Here is a 19,712-nt window from a genome sequence, read left to right on the forward strand (position 1 = left end):
AAGATGCCCAAAAAGCTGCAACAAGCAGTGACACACAGCTTGATAAAAGTAGGCATCGAAGGACAATTTAAGAAGGGACTGGGTACAGGAAAACAATAAAAAATAGGGACAGCAAACAAAATAAATGTCAATGGCATTAAGTAAAGACAAGAAAAAATTAAAAAGTAAGTATAGGGTAAAAAAAGAGAGACATATGAAAATATAATTTTAAAAGTAACAGGGTACATGACAGGAATAAATTAGAAAAATATGGATAGGGAGTTTGATAAAAGTAGACACAGAACGAAAATTGAAAAGCAATGGGGTTCAGGACAGAGAGGAAAAAATAGAGACAGTGAACTGGTTAAAGCTGACACAGAAAGAAAATTTAAAAAGCAAGCAGGTAAAGGACAAGCAGGAAAAAAAATAAAAATACGGACAGAAAACTAGATAAAAGTTGACATAGAAAGAAAATTTAGAAAGCAAACACATTAAGGAAAGAAGAAAAAATTTACAAATAAGGGTAGGGCAATAAAGACATAGGAAGAAAATTAAAAAATACAGATAGGGAGCTTAATAGAAGTAGCCATAGAAAGAAAACTGAAGCAGCAACAGGGTGCAGGACAGACAGGAGAGAATTAGGAAATAAAAACAGTGAACTGGATAAAACTAGCCATAGAAACAAAATTTAAAATTGACATAGTATAGTATAGACAGGAAAAAAATTGAAGGAGGACAGGAAACTAAATAAATGGAGACATAGAAAGAAAATTTTTAAAGCAACTGGGTACAGGACAAAGGAAGGAATTAAAAAATAAGGACAAGGAATCAGATAGAGAGAGGTAGATGCACATCCAAATCCGAAATTTCAGGCTAACAGGGAGGCAAGCTTTACAGAATTCCCATTTACTGACAAGCTGAGAAAAATGCTGAAAAAGTCTCCAAGTATAAGTGAACTAGAACAGCGTAAGCACAGATACGCCTCACACTGCTGTTTCGGAGAGCTCAGATCTACCAGATGACCTCAAAGGAAGGCGCATTTGCCCATCCACCTATACTTTTTAGCTCACCTGCAAAATATCAAGCTTATATTATTTTTTTTAATGCTCTGTAATAGCAGAGCAGGCAGTATTGGTCATACTTTTTTTTTTTTGTGCTTCATTTCCTTAAGGAGATCACCAAATATATCTTTTCCTGTGTGACGCAGTGGTAACACCAGCAGTCCTGCATTAGACCTGAGAAACCACTACAAAACTGCTTCTAGTGTTTCATGAGAAAAAGACACCCCTGTTAGAAGGTGACTGTATCGTTAGCTGCTTTGCTCAATTACAAAAGCTCATCAAAGCCATAGTGCTCCCTGAAGATATTGCACTTTATAAGCTATTACAGTTTCCTAAGAGAAGACAGCAGCTTAAGTCCAAACAGGTAATGCCCACAAGGCACCTCTCTTTTTATCCACTTTAAAAGTGGGTGAGGGGGAGCAGTCCTTGATGTGAAGCTTTGGTCACTCCAGAATTACTCACCTCAAGTTCAGCTAGAGTAATTTCAGAGCTAGACTTCTTGCCTCCTTTCCCCTTAGAGGGGAGTACACCTCCCCCTACTAAAGAGCGGGCACTCTTCATTACACAACTTCCACAGCCTCTCCAGTGTCCACGGGGCATCACAGTACCAAGGACACAAGGCCTAAGTTAAAAGCCCCCCTTTTGTCAGAAGGCACCTGATGCCCTGCCCTCATATAGGAACTCTTACATAGAAGCCTCTCTCCTCCAAAACCACATCTTCCATTTATTAGGTCATTATTCCAGCCATTACATTAACGCATCAGACCTCAGCATATCACATAGCTCTCCTTCTGGTTAAAACACATTTCATTGAATTAGATTCCATTAAGAAACACAGAGAAGTTATCAGACAACACTACCCCTACCTACAGAAAACCACCAACACTCTCAGAAGAGCAGGAAGCCCACCACTTTTTATCCTGCTCCAGCACTGCCAGACTGATGAGCTTGTATTGCTGCCAGCTGACAGACATACTCCCAGCTGAAATAAATTAGATGTTAATAGTGAAGATCCCTACTGCATACACATGTGAAAGGTTGTTTTAGAAAATCATAGGATGGTTTGGGTTGGAAGGGGCCTTTAAAGACCATCTAACTCAACCCCCCTGCAATGAGCAGGGATATCTTCAACTAGAGCACCATTCAGCCTGACCTTGAACACTTCTAGGGATGGGGCATCTATCACTTCTCAGGGCTGGTGTGTCACCACCCTCACCGTAAAAAATTTCTTCCTTATATCTAGTCTAAATCTTCCCTCTTTTACTTTAGAACCATTACCACCCCTTGTCCTGTCACAACAGGCGTTGCTAAAAAGTTTGTCGCCATCTTTCCTGTAGTTCCTTTTAAGTACTGAAAGGCCCCAATAAGGTCTCCCCTTCTCCAGGCTGAACACCCCCAACTCTCTCAGCCTGTCCTCACAGCAGAGGAGCTCCAGCCCTTGGATCATCTCCGTGGCCTCCTCTGGCTCCGCTCCAACAGCTCCATGTCCTTCTGCTGTTGGTGCCCCAGAGCTGGAGGCAGCACTGCAGGGGGGTCTCCCCAGAGCGGAGCAGAGGGGCACCCTTTGGCCTGCTGGTCACACTGCTGGGGATGCAGCCCAGGATGCAGTTGGCCTTCTGTGAGCGCACACTGCCAGCTCAGAAACTGTTTTTCAATTTCTATTTTTGTTACTATAGAAAACTGTGACTAGCCTATTTTATAAACATCTGAAAGTTTCTTGCTAGGAACTACAAAAGATGCATCTATACACTGACCGTCTTACAAAAATTTCTTATGAAAATGCAGGTTAGTGTTTATCATCAAGTTCCTAAATTGGAAATTCATTTTATCGTTTAAAGATGATCTAAGAATTTAAGAAAATAAAGGTGTAATTCCCACTGTAAACATTTTAAATGGTTGGGAAGAAAATGTTTATGTTTAAAAGCTGGTTATATAGCAACTGCAGAGTGACTTAGCTCTCAAATGTCATACCTCTCCATATTCATATATATGAGACAGATGTGCGTGCCTCTGGAGGGTGCTCACCCTGACTGAGAAAGCGCCTAAGGGTTCTGTGAACCAGCAGAGTTCCGCAATAATGCCTTGACAATGCAGAACTCCTGTGTTTAGAGAACAACCCCCTTCAAGACCACACAGTCAAGACTGCTATTTTCTGTGAGGTGCTTTAGCAGTGGTACTGCCGGATCTCTAAGCAGAGGCTCTGCAACCAGTTCTAGTCTTTGCCACACACGGGCCCCTTTGAATACATATATTTAAACAAGATAGCCAAGACCTGCAGTCAGAGAGAGAGATCAGAAGAGAAGGGCCTTTGGTGCACAGAGCACAGCTCTTTGACTGAGTTGAAAGTCAAAGAGAATGCAGAAAGGAATAAATAATCAAAAGAACAGAAGTAGAAAGAAGCTGGTAAGACTCTGAGAGGCACAGATCTATTCTGATATTCCTAGAGCACCAAGAAAACAAGGCATTTCTTTTGTTGTTTAAAGTAGATTTTGTTGTAAATTACACTATTACATAGAAAGAAGTGCCTCATAACAGAAGTTTTTTATTGTCCACATGACTTTAGTTTATCCCTTGTACAAGAAAAGAGTCAAATTTGTATGGGTCCAGAAAAAAGAAAAAAATAAGAGCAAGTTTGGGCTTCAACGGATACCCAGTGATCAGAGCAGTCACCTTGGCAGGGAAAAAGACACGTTTCACCATCCTGCTCCCAGGGCTGTACAGGAATTTACATGAATCACTCCTCGAGTAAACTGTGGAGTGCAGACAGTCACTGACCAGGGACTGTTGTTGTATGAGGACGCCCCAGCATCATAACATCCGAAGACAAGATCCTGGGTGTGGGAACTGCATGGAGAGAGGCTCATGTAAACACGGACAGTCTCTCCTTGCTAAGATTCCCAGGGAGATAAGTGACGCCGGTGGAAAGCAGGAGTCTCTCTCAGTCCCACACATAAACAGTCATTTACTTGATGCAGGACCCAGCATGTCTCCTTAGCATCTTTACAAGTTGTGAATAAAACACAACACAGGCCCAGGAGTTCAAAAAAGAGCACCTGAACTCACTGGGACTCATTGGCTAGCAAAGATAAAGAGTAAATATGAAACACTTGAGGAGAATGGCCCCAAAGGGAAAGGCTTGGCACTCAAAAACAGATGTCAGAAGAATTAGGACACCTTTAGTTATATCTTGGGAAAATGGGACAGAATAACAGAAGTTTATAACGAGTATCAGGGGAAAAAACTCCAACCCTGAAAGGCAAGCACATTAGAGAGTAGAACCATCTTAAACTTCTGAAGCAACTGAGCTTTATCACACTTTTTCTGAAACTAAACTGGAAAAGGCTTTAGGTAACAAAAATCCAGTCTGTCCAGATCCCTCTGTAGCACCTTCCTACCCTCCAGCAGATCAACACTCCCAACTTGGTGTCATCCACAAACTTACGGAGGGTGCACTCGAACCCCTCCATCCAGGTCACTGATAAAGATACTGAACAGAACTGGCCCCAGTCCTGAGCCCTGGGGAACACCACCTGGGACCAGTCGCCAACTGGATTTAACTCCCTTCACCACAACTCTCTGGGCCCGGCCAGCCAGCCAGTTTTTTACCCAGCCAAGAACACACCCATCCAAGCCATGAGCAGACACTTTCTCCAGGAGGATGCTGTGGGAAATGGCGTCAAAGGCTTTTCTAAAGTCTAGGCAGACAACATCTGCAGCCTTTCCCTCGTCCACTAAGCAGGTCACCTTGTCATAGAAGGACATCAGGTTTGTCAGGCAGGACCTGCCTTTCATAAACCCATGCTGACGGGACTTGATCACCTGGGTGACAGCCTCCAACTGTCACATCACCCACAAGTCCTTCTCCGTTCTCTCACTAACACCCCATCCCTCAAACCTTGGCATGTCATCCCACAGCTTGTCACAGGCAAGTCTGGTATTTTCCCCCGTCAAGCCTAGTTTAAAGCTCTGTCAGTGAGCCCCGCTAGTTCATGAGCAAAGACCCTCTTCCCCCGTTCAGAAACGTGAAGACCACCTGATGCCAACATCCCCTCCACAATGCAGCACATTATGCTGAGATGCTTCCCATTACTCAGATTGATTTCATGAGACCTCTTCTACTTCCACAGTCCTGCTGCTGTGGTTTGTGCAATTTGGGGGCCTGCGGAGAAGGAGATCACGGCAGGGTTTAGAGGCTGGGAAATGATGCGGGTTTGGTGCACTGTACCCCTTCCCTTGGTTTCCTGGCAAGGTGATAGCAGCACGCTTGCCATGGAATCCCTGTCATGATGGATCCCGCTCCAGGAAACAGGTATTTAACCTTCAACCCGTTGTAACATGGAGATAGGGTAACAAAGCTACGGTACTTTCCAGCTTTGGACAGGGAAGGAGCAAAAACTTTTGCAATGCTCATCTTTCAGGCAGATACTCCTACAGCATCACCGGTGCCCATTTTACTCTATCGTGGCATTTGTTTATTCTAAAGCTCCACCTCCTGGAGCCATGAAATTAATACAGAAACAGCCCAACTTGCACTTGAAGCAAGGGTGCAAGAAAGTTTGCAAAGGCGTGAATCTTAAAGGTGGCTGGATTTAAAATTATAAAGTATCCCTGATTTGTTAGTTAAAAAAAAAAAAAAATCTGCTTTAATTTGGAAGCTCATCTCCTGGTCTGGGAGGAGTCAATTTAATTCCTCAGCATCTGGGAGCAGGGATCTGTGACAGGCCTGACAGAGCCCAATATACTGAAGATTTAAGGCTACTTCCAGTGTAAACACAAAAAGCTAATCACGACTGTTTCCCTGCCATTTAACTCATCCCCCCCTTTCCACGTCTTTGACCTCTCCACCACCGGCATTTCACAGCGCACCTCAGGCACGGCCCGGGCTGTGCCCGGCTTGCTCCCCGCCGCGCACCGCAGGGTGCTCTCCTCCTCCTTCTCCTCCTCCTTCCTCCTCCTCCTGCTCGGCGGGGAGCTGCCTGTCCGCCGGGACACCGGCTCGGCGGCAGCCGGCTGCCTCAGCCGGTACCCCAAGCCCCGTGGGCGGCGGTGCCCTCCCCGCGGCGGCCGCTCCCTGAGCGTCTTCGGCCGCACCAAAATGGCGGCGCCGCCGCCACCGCCTCCGCGCCTTCCCGAGGCGGCACCGCCCTCTGCCGGCCGCCGGCGGCGCCGCGCCGCCATGCCCCGAGCCTGTCCCGCCGCTGCGCAGGCCGCCACAGGCTTGGGCCGCTCGCCCGCCCTCCTGCTGCCGGGCCGCGCCTGAGGGGCAGTCAGCGGGAGCGCCGGGGCAGAAGGGGCTCGGGGGAGCTGCCCCCCGGCCCACCCCTCCCGTCCTCCTCAGTCATTGTCTGTGGGGGCTCCCGAGCACGTCCCCTGCGTGTAACCATATTGCTGGGAGGAAGGTGCGCCGTCTGCAAGCGCAGAGGGTTTGCCAGCCCTTTCTTTAACCTGGTCAGAGGAGTTTTATCGTCACTGTCAGCTGTCACAGGCCTGTCGTCTGCTTGTCAGACGGAAACGGAGAGGCCCTGACCAGCGGGAGGCCATGCTGGGTCATGGCTGGCATCAGGGGAATGAGGGTTTCCATTTTCCGGCGTGGCCAGAGGCCTGGTGTCCCCAGAGTCTCAAATCCTTCCTTGCGCCTTGCCCCCTCTTCCAGAGGGCAGCTCCACATCGTCCACTCTCAGGTTTCTCCTTATGGGACCTGGATTGCACATGAGTTTTCTCACCCGTCCAAGGAATCCACGTCCTTTTGTTTGACAATTGAAGTGCCAGCGCCCGCTGGCCTCAGCAGCAGTGCCAGCCATGCTTCGCTGTGCCCACTGTCGCCATACCATGGCCCATCTATGGGGGTTGCTGACCGAGAAGTCTTTGCTTCCTCATCAGCCGTTTTTTCCACAACAATAAAAGACAACTTCTAGAAGGGCCGCTTGCCATTCTCCAGCCTGTTTGGGGTCTTTTTATCGGGTGTGTCAAAGAAAACGGAATTGTTCAACTGTACAGAAGTAAATGGTCAAGAAACAAATGTCCAAGAAAACGTGCCTGCCCCATCCTGCTTCCTCTGCCCTCTTTTGTGACCAATGTTCGGACGGATATGAGCATTAACAAATGGACCAGGAAGACTTTTTGGGCGCCTCTGGAACAACCATGGAGCCTACAGCAAGATGGGCAGCGACTGATGGCCAGGCGGCTTCCCCAGTTCATTGATGAGGTCTATCACCGGTGCATTGCAAAGGTCGGTTGCACGAGCATTCGCAGATCTGCTGCAAGGGCAGCAGGGCATCTGCCTGCCAGATTATTGCAAGAGACTGTAGCAACAGTGAGAGGTGAACAGTGCTAAAGCTGTCCGAGAACATGAGTGTCAGGGTGAGGGATCGGAGCAGACTCGGCAGCGGGGGCTGAGTCTCTGCCGTTCGGAGCCGTTGACTGCTATGGTTCAAGTGAAACCCACAAGGACGAGCTGCTTCTGTTACACAAATACCAATGTACACTTCCCTCACTGAAGGCCCTGACACACAGTTTAAGAACAATTTGAATCCCGCAGGTGTCTGTTCTGCTCTGGGTGCAGTTCTGTTCCAGACTTATTAACAAGATGGCACTGTAATAGAAAGTGCCCCTGATAGCAGAGCACAGCAAAGGGAGAAGAACTTGTAAGGACTTTATAGAACAAGACGAGAATTCAAAGAAATCTTTAAAAAATACAAAATGAAAACTTTGGAAAGGGTACAAAAGACTGCATGACAACTTAGCTGGAGGGACTCAAGAGCGGAACAGTACACTTCAGGCAAAATCAAATACGCGCCGCAGGACATCACGGCTCAGAAACAACTTGGGCAGAAAATGACTTGGAGATTCTGGTGGACCACAAATTGGATACAGTCAAGCATCACTTTGAGACATACACACAGCACAGGGGAGGCATTTCCCTGCGCTGCTTGGGAGGCCCCAGCTGGCGTACTGTGTCCCGATTCGGATACAGCGATCTGAGGATGTGGGAGACAAGCGGGAGAAGAGCGACGGCTCAGAACAGCACACACTATCAGGGATGGTTGAGAGAACGGGGTTTGTTTAGTCTTGCAGGCACAAAACCGGGGTGGCAGATAAACTAACAGGGTTTCCAGTGCGCTGGAGAATCGCTACCAGGACGTCAGTCACTGGCGTGTTCTTAATAGCGTGGAAGGGGAGAAGGACAAGATGAGGAGCGACAACTTCACATGCTGCTGAAATGATTTGTCTTAAATATTCAGTGACACCCTTACTGACCGGATTATTGAGAGTGTGAAGAAATTGTTTGGAATGAGTCTAAAAGCGTGGCAGTATTTACACTTGTTTCATACGAGAGCACGACACTGACAAGAAGCTGCAGTGACCCACGAGTGGGAATGGTTTAAGGACCATTAAACACTGACGAGTTTCCTGTGGTATCACAGTGGCAGAAGATGCACATATCAAATAACACCAGCCTGAGACACTGTTAAATTTGCGGTGTTCAGTGGCCCTGAGTATTTCTTGTATCTTTACCTGTGGTGAGATGGTCCAGCAGTTACAAACTGGACCACAGAACAAGACACAGGGAAAAGCCCAGTCCTGAGTAGTTTCTGTCACTGCTTACTCATGGTAAGAATCTCCAAAAGCCAGAAGTAGCCCAATAATTTTGTCTCTAGTTTATTGCAATAAACGTAGATGGAGAAAAGCAGCTTTCCTGAGTGAATGCAAGGACAGAGGGTCAATTTACAAATTAAATAATCCAACAGTTTACAGCGCAACTTGCAGAAGAGTTGGTAAATAATAGTCCAAAGCTTGGGGAACAACTTCAGGTGCCTTGTTGACATGCATTAAAATCATTCAGAACCAAAACATGATTGCCATTTCTGTCCATGGAAACCAGAACACCCTCTTTCAGCTATAAACACAGGGTTATTTCTTAACCTAAAAACCTAAGTCTGCGGGAGATTAGTTGTTGGCATGAATATTTTTTGACAGACTGGAAATCCTGGAAAGAAGGTACCGTGTGTCCCAGAACCTGCTCACAAATACAGAAATGAAGACAAAATATGCCATAAACTTATTATAACAACCAGCCTGTGGGAGAGGCCCAGCAGCAGAGCGATTCCCTGTACAGCAGCACAGGGTGCACAAACGCATAGGTACAGCATAGAGCCTATACATGCAAATTTCACAGCTAACCCCTTCAATTAAACCATGCAGGTATGAAAACATTGTATCCATACAGAATTTGCTGGCATAAACGTCCTCGGGGCAAATAAGGATGAAGAACTCTGATTAACGGAAGTTAAGTGACAAATCGTGGGTCTCCCATTGGTGATGGCAGGGATGTAACTGGGATGCCTCCAGTAATCCATACCTCTTCCTTAACTGGAAAACATTGACCTCAGACACATTGAGATGCAAATACCCTTTAAACCGTTCCTAGAAATGCACCATATGAACAGAAAATGCCAAAGGATTGCAGAAGGGTGTTTTGTACAGTTGTAGTCAATACAAGGCATTCATTCTCGAAAAAAGATATTTTTTTTAATTAATCACTGTGTTGCCAGTTAACTGTTGCAACCGAAAACTCATATAAATAAGATTCTATCAGGCTTCAGCTCTTCCCCCCCGCCCCGTCCCCTGCCATACAATTGACAAAGAATCTAAAAATAAAAGCTTAAGTCTTTTTTTACCAGACCCAGAACAATATTGCTAGAGTCACGATGCAGCTTTTCAGTAAACCGCTCGAGTGAAAAACAACATACGAATAAAATTTCTCAGACTGAAGCAGCAGAAGAAATATTTTTCAGCCGGTTTCCTGCGTGCCCTAGGCTAGGCATAAACTGAAATGCAATTCTGATTTACTTTTCCAGCCAGGAGTATTTCCTGCTGACACGTTTTAAAAAAGCAATACTCAATGCTGCAGATACAGGTGCCTTGGCCTTGGAAACCCTCAGAACACAATTTTTGTATTAAAAAAAAAAAAAGTTTACTTTGTTCAAGCCAGCAGTGGATCCAAAAGGATTTTAAAAAGAAGTCCAAATTTGTCCTGGACCCAGTCAGCAATACAGAAAGCAGCAATGATCCTTGCCCCAATAGCGTGTGCAGTCTCAGACAGCCCTAGGCAAGGACACGCTTTCGTTGGTCCCAGCTCCGTTTGCGGGACGGGACAGAAGGCTGCTCTACAGCAAAGCCCTGCACTGCGGAGCTGAGCCTGCCCCACGCCCTGCCAGTGGGACGGTCCCTGGAGAGCACCCAGCAGAAGTTGCTGCACATAAATTGACTCCCAATTCCAGCAACTTCTGCTCCATCCACTGAATCAACTCAAATTTTTGAACATTAACTTCAACATACTAGACTTTATAGCCCCAAATACACGCTGTATTAGAAAGCTCTCTCTCTTGCAAGTACTAAAGTAGTCCCTGAGGTTTAAAAACCAAGGCTGACAGAGCATCTCAGATACTTTAAGGAAATCAACTTTTCTGAGATAGCAATATATTGGGGTTTTTTTAATATCAAGAGCAGAATTCAGGGCTGACCTTCACCTTGTATTCTGAAAAGTAAGCTCCATTACATTTTCTGTTTATATTCTAGCCCCATATAATAGGGGTTTTTTTTAATAGGAAATAGACCCACGAACACTATAAAGCACCTGTAGCCTGGTTTTCTGGGGTTTAACCACATGCTTTCATGAACACAAGCAGAATGCCCAAATCTGCCTGAGCAGACACAAGCTCTGAGTGTATGGAATTAGGGAACTTAAATCACCCAGGTTTAGAAAACTACAAGCTATGAAAGTAGATTCAATGCTACACCTCCACGCACACGGCAAAGCAGCTGCCAGTGTATCTGGAGATGTGTAACGTCTCTGACAAAATACGGCTGCTTAGAAATGCAGTAGGTTTGTTTCCTTTTTTAAAATCCACATTTAAAAAAAAAAAAAGGTGAGAATCTTCTCTGATTTAGTAAACGCAATCTTTAAGTGTAGTCACATGTTCAGTAGTAAGGTGCTTACTGTGATGCTAAAGCATGATTTCAATTTTATTAGCCATTGAAAAAAAAAATATTGCAGATATAGAAATGGATCCATACCTTAAAGTTCTTCTGCAAGTCTTTGCAATTGTGGCACTAATGCTGCTAAAACAAACATATCGAAAGGTCACAGGTGCTTAAAGAACAAGTTTATTGACAATATCTTCACAAATAAACAGTCTAAAGAAAATTTCAGAAATCTCTAAACTTAAAAATTTTAAAATTTTGTTCTCATTGGCAAAATATTAAAAAAAAAAAAGAGAAGTGTAAGATGTCACTATTTTTAAACTTTCCTAATTTCAACATTTTGGTTCAGTCATTTAATTTTATAATACACATCCAACCCTTAAGCACAATGAAAATGAGTCAAAGTACAACTTTCCTTCTGTAAGGGGATCTCGATTAGTAATTTATTTATTTTTTTGGCAAGCATCTCCCTGAATCCTGTCTGCTTAGAACTCGATAGGTAACGTCAGCAAGAAGTAACTTTATAAATATTCCAGCTGAGCCAAATTATTCTGGTATTAATCAAAACCTAGATTTCCCCCAAACGATACAAAGCATACCATGTAGTACAAGAAACTATCCGCATGCACTTTAGAGGTCATTTTTGTACTCCAGGTATGTGAACTTAAAACCAAAGAGGGACAATTCTGATAAAAATGTACTCAGATATTTCATAACATTAATATTTATTGCTTTATATGAATACTGTATTGAAAGCCCAAGCATTCAGTTTACACACAGAAATTATACAATTATATACCGTTTCACAATGGCAGTGAGCACTCATTACAATCTACAAAAATCTACTTTACAGAAATTTAAAAATTCTAAATATCAAAAAGGTACAGTTGAAGAAACAGGTATAAATTTGGCAGCCAGTAATTGTGACTGGGAGGTTGCAGCTTGCATGTCTTTAAATATGGGAACTGGAAAATATTGAGAGTTTAAAGCAGTAGTTTGTGCTTTGAGCTGGTTTGAAAAAAATGTAACGCTGGCTGTCAAAGTAGCATGTTCAAAAATATTTAGTTCACTTCCAAAATGTTATATAAATCATGGTGATTTCTATGCACCCCTAAACCTTTTAGTTGTTTAGCTCAGGTACATAACTACGGTCATATATTAATTCTTCCAATACAGTGGTGTGATCATACCGATGCCGTCTGCATACTTAGAATAATTTTGAGACTTCTCTACAATATTCACAATGCTCCAAGAAGCACTCAAAAAGGCAAGTACCTGTTCATTTCTTCCAAGATATTTTCTTATATTTTCAAACATTTCTTCTACAAAAGTTTAAGCTAATGTTTTGATTACAACGTTCTCAACATAAAGCACATTTTCTCATAAATAAATGAAATCCTTTCACTCAGGCACCTCAGAAGTATACAAAAATGTTGTAATCTGAACAGTTCTCTTGGAATGTGTTTACTCTGGTGTTTTCAACAATGTTAATATTTCCAGGGTTTCATATGGGCCAGATTTCATTTGTTTTGTTTTCCAGAGGCAAAACAAAGTGCCTTGAGAGGTCAAGTCAGTCTTTCACTATAGAAAAAGTATTTGCCATATTTATCTTCTATAGAAACAGAAAAATATACCATTTCCCCCTTAGAAGAGTGAGGGTACACATACGTGTGCATGCGTGCATACATGTGTGTGTGAAATGTAACACATTTTAAACACACAACATAAGGTTTCATAGTGTGTATTCAAATAAAAATCTGGAAACCAGCATGAAACCCCATATTTCACATGTCAAATGTTGAAACTGTAACCAAAATATGAAGTAACTGCTATAGCTGTCAGAAAAAGACGAGACAAAAAGCTTTCTTGCTTACATACAACTAGATGTGGTAATCTCCAAAAAAGTTGTCAAAATTATAATTACCTTCCAGTTTAAAAACTTTTATTCTAAATAAAAAAAACTATACACAAACCACTGATTTGACCAAACGAAAGTTCAGCGGTAAGCAGGACCTGAAGGAGCTGGTATTCACAGTTCTTATCATGTACAACTCTTTCAAGGTTCAATCCATGGAGAAGTTTATTTTACAACCTGCTTCTTTTTTGTAAAACTAAAGGTCCACTTTATTACATAAAATTATTTATACAGTGTAAAACCGGAGCCTTATGGAAAATACTGCATCTAAGTGTATTTAAATTAGTCTTGCTCCATAGGTTCATCTGCAACTTCTGTGGCTTCATCACTGTTTTCCATAGGGGTCTCTGATGAAGTTTCGGGAGTTTCACTAGCATAGGACCCTAACTCCTCAGTTTCACTGCAGTCAGCTCCACTACTGCCAGAGCCACTAATTTCACTGTCATCCGAGTGTAAATCCTTCCCTGCTTGAGACTGATCGGACTCCTCCATTTGATTGTTCTCCTCAGAGGTCTCTTCATTCACAGTTGAGGATTCAGTGTCTTTTTCTTTATCTTTTCTTTCTGGACCAACATTTCTGGGAGACATGAAGGACTCTAGAAATGGTGAAAGTACAGTATTACTAAGGCATTTTAAAATATACCTTAATCCTGCTAGTTTCTATTCCCAGCTATGCTGAGCAATACTTCTACAACGCAGCCAAGGACAGCAAAAACTGACAATCCCCGATCTTATTAGAAGATGTGAAGTATGAGCCAACTTCATCAGAATAGCCAAGCTATCCTAACCTACCACAAAACCAAGTCCAATTTTTTTTTTATTAAATAGGTAGCTTCACTTAATTAAGCCTCGGTGGATAAAGACACAAGTAACTTTTTCTTGCTTCCCCACATTCCTTCATGTGTCTTCAGCAGCAGTCTTTTGGAAATGTTGAAAACATTAAAGTGTACATCCATCATTTTACAAATATGTGAGCCACAAGAAATAAATATTAAAAGGAAACTTTGGACAATATGTAAAAAAAAAAATAGATCAGTCTCTTTACTGCAGTTGTCTTTTTTCAGTTAGCTCCATGGTACCTTAGCGCAAGGTAATTTTCCCTGTTCTAACAGGATCTGGAGAGACTGTTGCTCGGCCTTCCTCAGTGAAAGAGCGTTAACTTTATATCTGTATTTCAGTAAGTTATTGATAATAAAGACAGTCAAATATGGATATGACCCATCACCCTTCTGGAGAAGGGCTGGGAACATCTGATGATACCCTAAAGTAGGGGTTCTCAAATTCTTGGTGCTTCATTACTGCCCTCATGTAATTTACTGCCCAAGAAGAGTATAAGTACAATTTTATGAGTTTTTAAATAGAGATGTAGGACAAAGAAAGAAGAAATAACAGAACTCCTAAATTATGCTAAACTTAAGCATGAACACGCAGTTCATCTTTATGCGTAACTGGAGACACTCAACAACCTCCATAGCATTGGCCCCCTGCAAAGGAAGTCCCAACTCCTTGGAAAACACACAGAGCAAAGAGAATAAAATCTGAAATACCTTCCTCCTCCTCCTCTGTACAGTGCTGTCTGGCACAAGTAGCATCTTTTTCTTTATCCTGAGATGTAGAGGATGTTTCTGTCTCTTCCCCCATGCCTAAAGAAGCTTCACTGGAGGCAGTTTGGTTAGGTGCATCTCTGGCTTCCCCTTCCTTGTCAAATTTAAGTCTTTTTACCTCATGCCCTTCTGCTTCTGCAGGATCATCTTCAGAGTGCTTATTTTTTACCGGGCTGCTCTGAGCACCTTCTGATTCAGATGCTGGTGATTCACTATAAAGAACAAAAGTAGTTTGTATTGAAGAAAAACATTCTCTATCTTGTTATACATCACAAAAAAAAGTAGCAGCTACTTCAAGTAAAGCACTCTACAAAAGATAACAGTAGAACTCACTTCACTTACTACCTAACAAAACCTCAAAGCCATCGCTTCTTTTTCACCTGACTGTCAATGAAAATGCAGAATGCTCAGGCTACTCTAGTGGGTCCAAATTACAGACAGCTCCTACTGTCAGAATCAGTGGCAAACATTTAGGAAATATATGTGGTTATAGTTTAACATCCTGACACAAACATGGTAACAGTGAACTTCTGACCTCTATTAGTCACTCTTCATTTTTACTATACATCCCATACACTTACAAAATGCATTACTGCAACTGTGGAAAGCTGAGCTAATAGTTATCTAGACAACCCAGACAGTAGCAAGTAAACAACAAATTCTGCTACAGTTATTCGTATGTTAAGGATTAATTATGCATACTTTAGATAGCAATTCTCTTTTAAAATATTTTTAAAGTGTAAGTGGAAAAAAACTGAGAAAAATAAAAACTCAAAATATATATTACTTCTCACAAACCTGTGTTTTTTATCTTCTGTTTGCTGCAAGCTTGATTCCTTATGTTCCGTGCTGTCTGGCAAACCGTTTGTTGTCATAGGAGTTGACAAAGAAACCTTCGGTCGATTTACTGGTCTGGGAGTTCCAGGACCATTTACATTAGATCTTTAAAAATAATAATAAAAAATTAAACCATCCTTTTAGGAAAGTAATTTGTTCCTACTAGGCAGAAAGCATATATAACCTTGTTTTAAAATATCACCAAAACAAAACAAAAAGATCAGGTACTTTGCTGTTTTATATTGAATAAGAAATTCCTCGCCTACAACATGCAAACTGTGATAAAAGCTTTAAATAAAAAACCCATCTGAACAAGGAAGTCACCAAAAAAAAAATCAAAAAATAGAGCACATAGTGTGTAATGTTCACGCCTCCTCTACCCTCCTTCCCCCAATATTCTGTCACACCCCATTTTTGAGGCTATGTATTTGGGATCAGAATAGGTAATGATAAGGGATCTGGAACCAGCTATTTCCACAACTACCTTGCTTTTCTCCAGAAAAAGTTAACTCCCAAAACTAATTTACCTGTCAGAGTACCCTGGTGAATTTCCTGGGAACATAACACCATTCATCCGATTTAAACTATTGGAATTATTTTTCCTAACAAAAAGAGAAGAGCAAGCATTAGAATGTTATGAATAAAGGAACCTGAAGTTACTTTAAGCTTATTTGCACAGAATGTCTCCTCACCCCGCCCCCCAAATTAAGTAGTCCCCCACTGTCAGTCCTCAAGGGGTTCTCTACCTATAAAGTATACTGGGGAAACAGGTTAGGATATGAATTTACAACACAACAGTTACCGAGGGGTATCCATTTTTCCATCACCAGCTATGGTATAAAATAACAGCTTAGTGTTGGGGGATAATACTGAATTGTCTCTTATATCCGATTCCAGAGCTGGCTGTTCATTTCCAAATTACTACATGTAAAACTCGCAGACCATGATCACTACTGTTGACTAAACTACTGATAACGAAAACTGAACTCTGCATGGCTGTCTTTTGAATACCAGCAAGAGAAATGTATCAGACACATGCGCACACATTCTCCCCTCTTGCTAACACAAGCTTAAAAAGTTTCAAGAATTATACTTACTCTGAAGATGGATATACACAGCTGACAACCATGACATTCTGTAATACACAAACAACATATTAAGAGTTTAGAAACAAAAGCTTCAGCTCTTGACATCACCTCCAAAATTAGAGAGTTACAATTTTTTTGGTCATATCTGTTAAAATACCTCTACAGAAAATTGGGTTGAAAGCTACTAACAGATGACAGATACATAGAAAGTATCTCTGCTCCCTCTTGACAAGGTCAGGCCATAATTACATTAAAAGTCAGTATTTTCATAAGTGGGTTACTGTCATAACAAGACCAGCACATTAAGCCTCAGGCCCGTGTTTGTAATTTCTAACTGAAGTATCTCTGGAAACCAAAGTATTCAAAAATGCTGAAAAGCTTCTGAATTGCTGGAGAAATGCTCTATTCGTACACAAGTCCTGTATTCAAAAGTGTGCAAGCAATATTAGCTATTGTTGGCACAGCTGTATTTCAAATGTTGTATTATTTTCCTCCACATAAACAAAGGGCAAAAAATAACGATCAATTCAGTACGTTTTGCTTAGCCACCTCTCCCTCTTGAATGGCACTGCCGACTATATCAATTTTAACATCTAGAAACCTAGCTTAAAAATGAAGTAAGTTTCTCTCTTTGGATCAATACTTAGCCCAATTATACAGGGGGACTTTTATCACAGGGCCAGCTAAATTAACCTACATGAACTCTAATGAGGGCTCTCCGTAAAACTTGAGATGTGGTTTCACAGATCTCATTGTTAGCTAAGAAACTGCTTTGTGAAATCCCCATCTCATCATTTATTCCTGACCATCTCCTTCCCATCTTAACTTGCAAGAATACACCTGACTGCATCCACTATAATAGTGAAAAGCAATCCATTTACAAGTTAACCTTTCTTCAACCAAGTAGTCGAAGTAGGAACCTCAAGCCAATTTTGCCATCAGGAAAATCCTAAGTGGAACCACATCCTGAAAGTTTGTTATCTACTTTTGAAAAATCCTACATTCAGACATAAGCTATAAAATACCATTAAATGAAATCTGTGTATTTCTGTGAAGGCAGACTTCTACACAAGAGGATTTAAATACTGAAACAAGAGACGCAGGGGGAAAGGGCCTCCCTTCTTTACCCGCTGGATCTAATTCAAGCCCCAGTGTGGAAGGAAATACCTGATCAAAAAATTCAAATTATTTCAGCTGATTATTTGATTATTTCTAGCTAGGACTCAATATAAAAAGTGACATTACACCCTCCACAAAGTACAGTTTGAGTACTGCACAGTGATTAGGAAACACAACAGTTGCAGCCCTGAGATTTATTTTTATGCCTTAAATAAGTTATGTTAAAACTGCTTTTTGATGTTAGAAGTTATGAAATAACTCATACACTTAGAGCAGCTATTAGCTATATCATGGCTATGAGCCATAATGAAGCCAACAGACCTTTGGCAGTAATTCAGAAGTTATTTAAGGGGCAGTTGTGACTGTTTAGCTGTGTTCTCTCTCAAAAATACGTACCTTTTCCACACCTCTTAGAAATTTGTCTGTTCCTGTGTAATTCCTCCTAGGATCTGTCAGCAACTCACAGAGTCGCTGAATAGTAAAGGGGATGCTGCAATGAAATAGATTTATAACAATTTAATTTTATTTTAATGAGCATGACTGCTAGAAAGCAACAACGTTATTGCTTTTTGCCCCTTACTGAGAAGGCAGAAAGAAAACAGTACTGAAATTTGTTATTATTAGCAACACAGGTTGGTAACTCAAGGCCTTATTTTTCCCCAATCTCATACTCTAAGGTGACAATGCACTGCATGTTGTGCTCACCACCACAAAACTCTTAAGTAGAATCCTAAATACATCATCCCATGCAAACAATTCATTAAAACAATGAAAAGGAAATCAGATCATCAACAGTAAAACAGTTTAAAGACTGTATTTTTTTTTATTCAAATATATAGAACAGAAGTTATAAGCACTTCAAAACAAATTTGAGTCATACACACTAGAGCTAAAAAATTGTCAGCTTGTAGTTTATTTCATGTTTTACAAAATACATTTACAGGAAAAAAACACATTAAATGTTGGAATTAGTAGAACCATTATACTTCAGCTGTTACAAATACTCTATTTTGCCACAACTGGACAGTATACTTATCTATCAAGGAACAGCTCAATAAAAATAATTAAACTCTAAGTCAGATATCTAAGTCTCTAAGCATCACATTCTGTTTTCTGAAAATTCTGCACTCAATTTCATCCCTACTTAAGTGAGAAGTTGACTTTTCAGACAAGCAGTACTTTACATACATTTACGATTTACCTGAGACCTGTCTCAGTTTCATTGCAAATTCATGGTGTCACATTTTAACAAACTTCTGTGACTTTTGACAAAATAGGAAAATACTTGAAAAGTTATTTCAATAAAATAATAAACAATCATGCATTTTTACAGTTAACTATTTGAAGTTGAAGACATAAACATTTCAAAAATTCATCTAAAAGTTTTGATAAAATACAATACTTAAGAACCATTTGTTGATTGGTAATACAATGCATACACCAATTCCAGAGCAATATCAATAGACTTACATACATATACATGCGTGTGTGTATATATCCCTATACTGTAAATTTTTGTAAAAAATCAACTTTTATTATTTTTTGAGGAACTCTGTACACAATATCTTAGACTATTTCATTAGCTAACACAGGATGTATTTGAACCTTACATTCATTAGCTAAAAAGCTACATCTTAAAGATGCACAGATCTACCACTAGTTCAGTGAAAACGGGTCAGCATAGCTGTCATTAATCATACCACATGACACTTCATTTTGACTGAAAGCAAGTAGTAATCAGAAAGAGACTGACCAAGTATCAACAATTTAATTATGTTTTTCAGAATTGTCTGTGTATTACGTTGCTGAGGAAATTACAATCCTCAACCGGAAGACAATAAGGAGGGAGGCTACAATGCAACCACCCTTAGCCCTAGTTCCAACACAGCTACCTGAAAAAACATAAAGCTGTATCACATTTGCCCTAGGAGTTAATTCCTTTCCCTTGCTCTTCACCCTGAATTACACCATACCAACTTATCTTTACTTGACTTGTAAGAATAGAAAGATGGTGAAGCTAATCTCCGTCAATCAGCAGTGGAGAGTTAGAATGCAGCTGATGAAACATTCAATACTTGCAAAAAGTAATGCTACAAGATGACAGTATTTCTAAAACATTAGCTTT

General features: G+C 41.3%; 1 protein-coding gene and 1 long non-coding RNA gene across 2 annotated transcripts in view; both read right to left on the reverse strand.

Moving 5' to 3' along the window:
• The window catches only part of LOC134521686 (uncharacterized), a 110,060-nt gene extending 104,109 nt beyond the window's left edge, over positions 1 to 5,951 (reverse strand). The window contains exon 1 of the long non-coding RNA XR_010072833.1: positions 5,907 to 5,951. This is a non-coding gene — a long non-coding RNA (uncharacterized LOC134521686). The remainder of the gene's footprint in view (positions 1 to 5,906) is intronic.
• A 5,240-nt stretch (positions 5,952 to 11,191) lies between these two features.
• PPP4R2 (protein phosphatase 4 regulatory subunit 2) overlaps positions 11,192 to 19,712 on the reverse strand; it is a 34,300-nt gene continuing 25,779 nt past the window's right edge. The window contains exons 4-9 of the mRNA XM_063347973.1: positions 17,984 to 18,077; positions 16,478 to 16,515; positions 15,908 to 15,982; positions 15,342 to 15,485; positions 14,487 to 14,755; positions 11,192 to 13,535 (exon numbers count right to left, since the gene is read on the reverse strand). Of these exons, the coding sequence (XP_063204043.1) occupies positions 13,222 to 13,535; positions 14,487 to 14,755; positions 15,342 to 15,485; positions 15,908 to 15,982; positions 16,478 to 16,515; positions 17,984 to 18,077 (934 nt within the window). The 3' untranslated portion in view covers positions 11,192 to 13,221. The remainder of the gene's footprint in view (positions 13,536 to 14,486; positions 14,756 to 15,341; positions 15,486 to 15,907; positions 15,983 to 16,477; positions 16,516 to 17,983; positions 18,078 to 19,712) is intronic.

Source organism: Chroicocephalus ridibundus, chromosome 10 (assembly GCF_963924245.1).
Source record: "Chroicocephalus ridibundus chromosome 10, bChrRid1.1, whole genome shotgun sequence".
Taxonomy (NCBI): domain Eukaryota; kingdom Metazoa; phylum Chordata; class Aves; order Charadriiformes; family Laridae; genus Chroicocephalus; species Chroicocephalus ridibundus.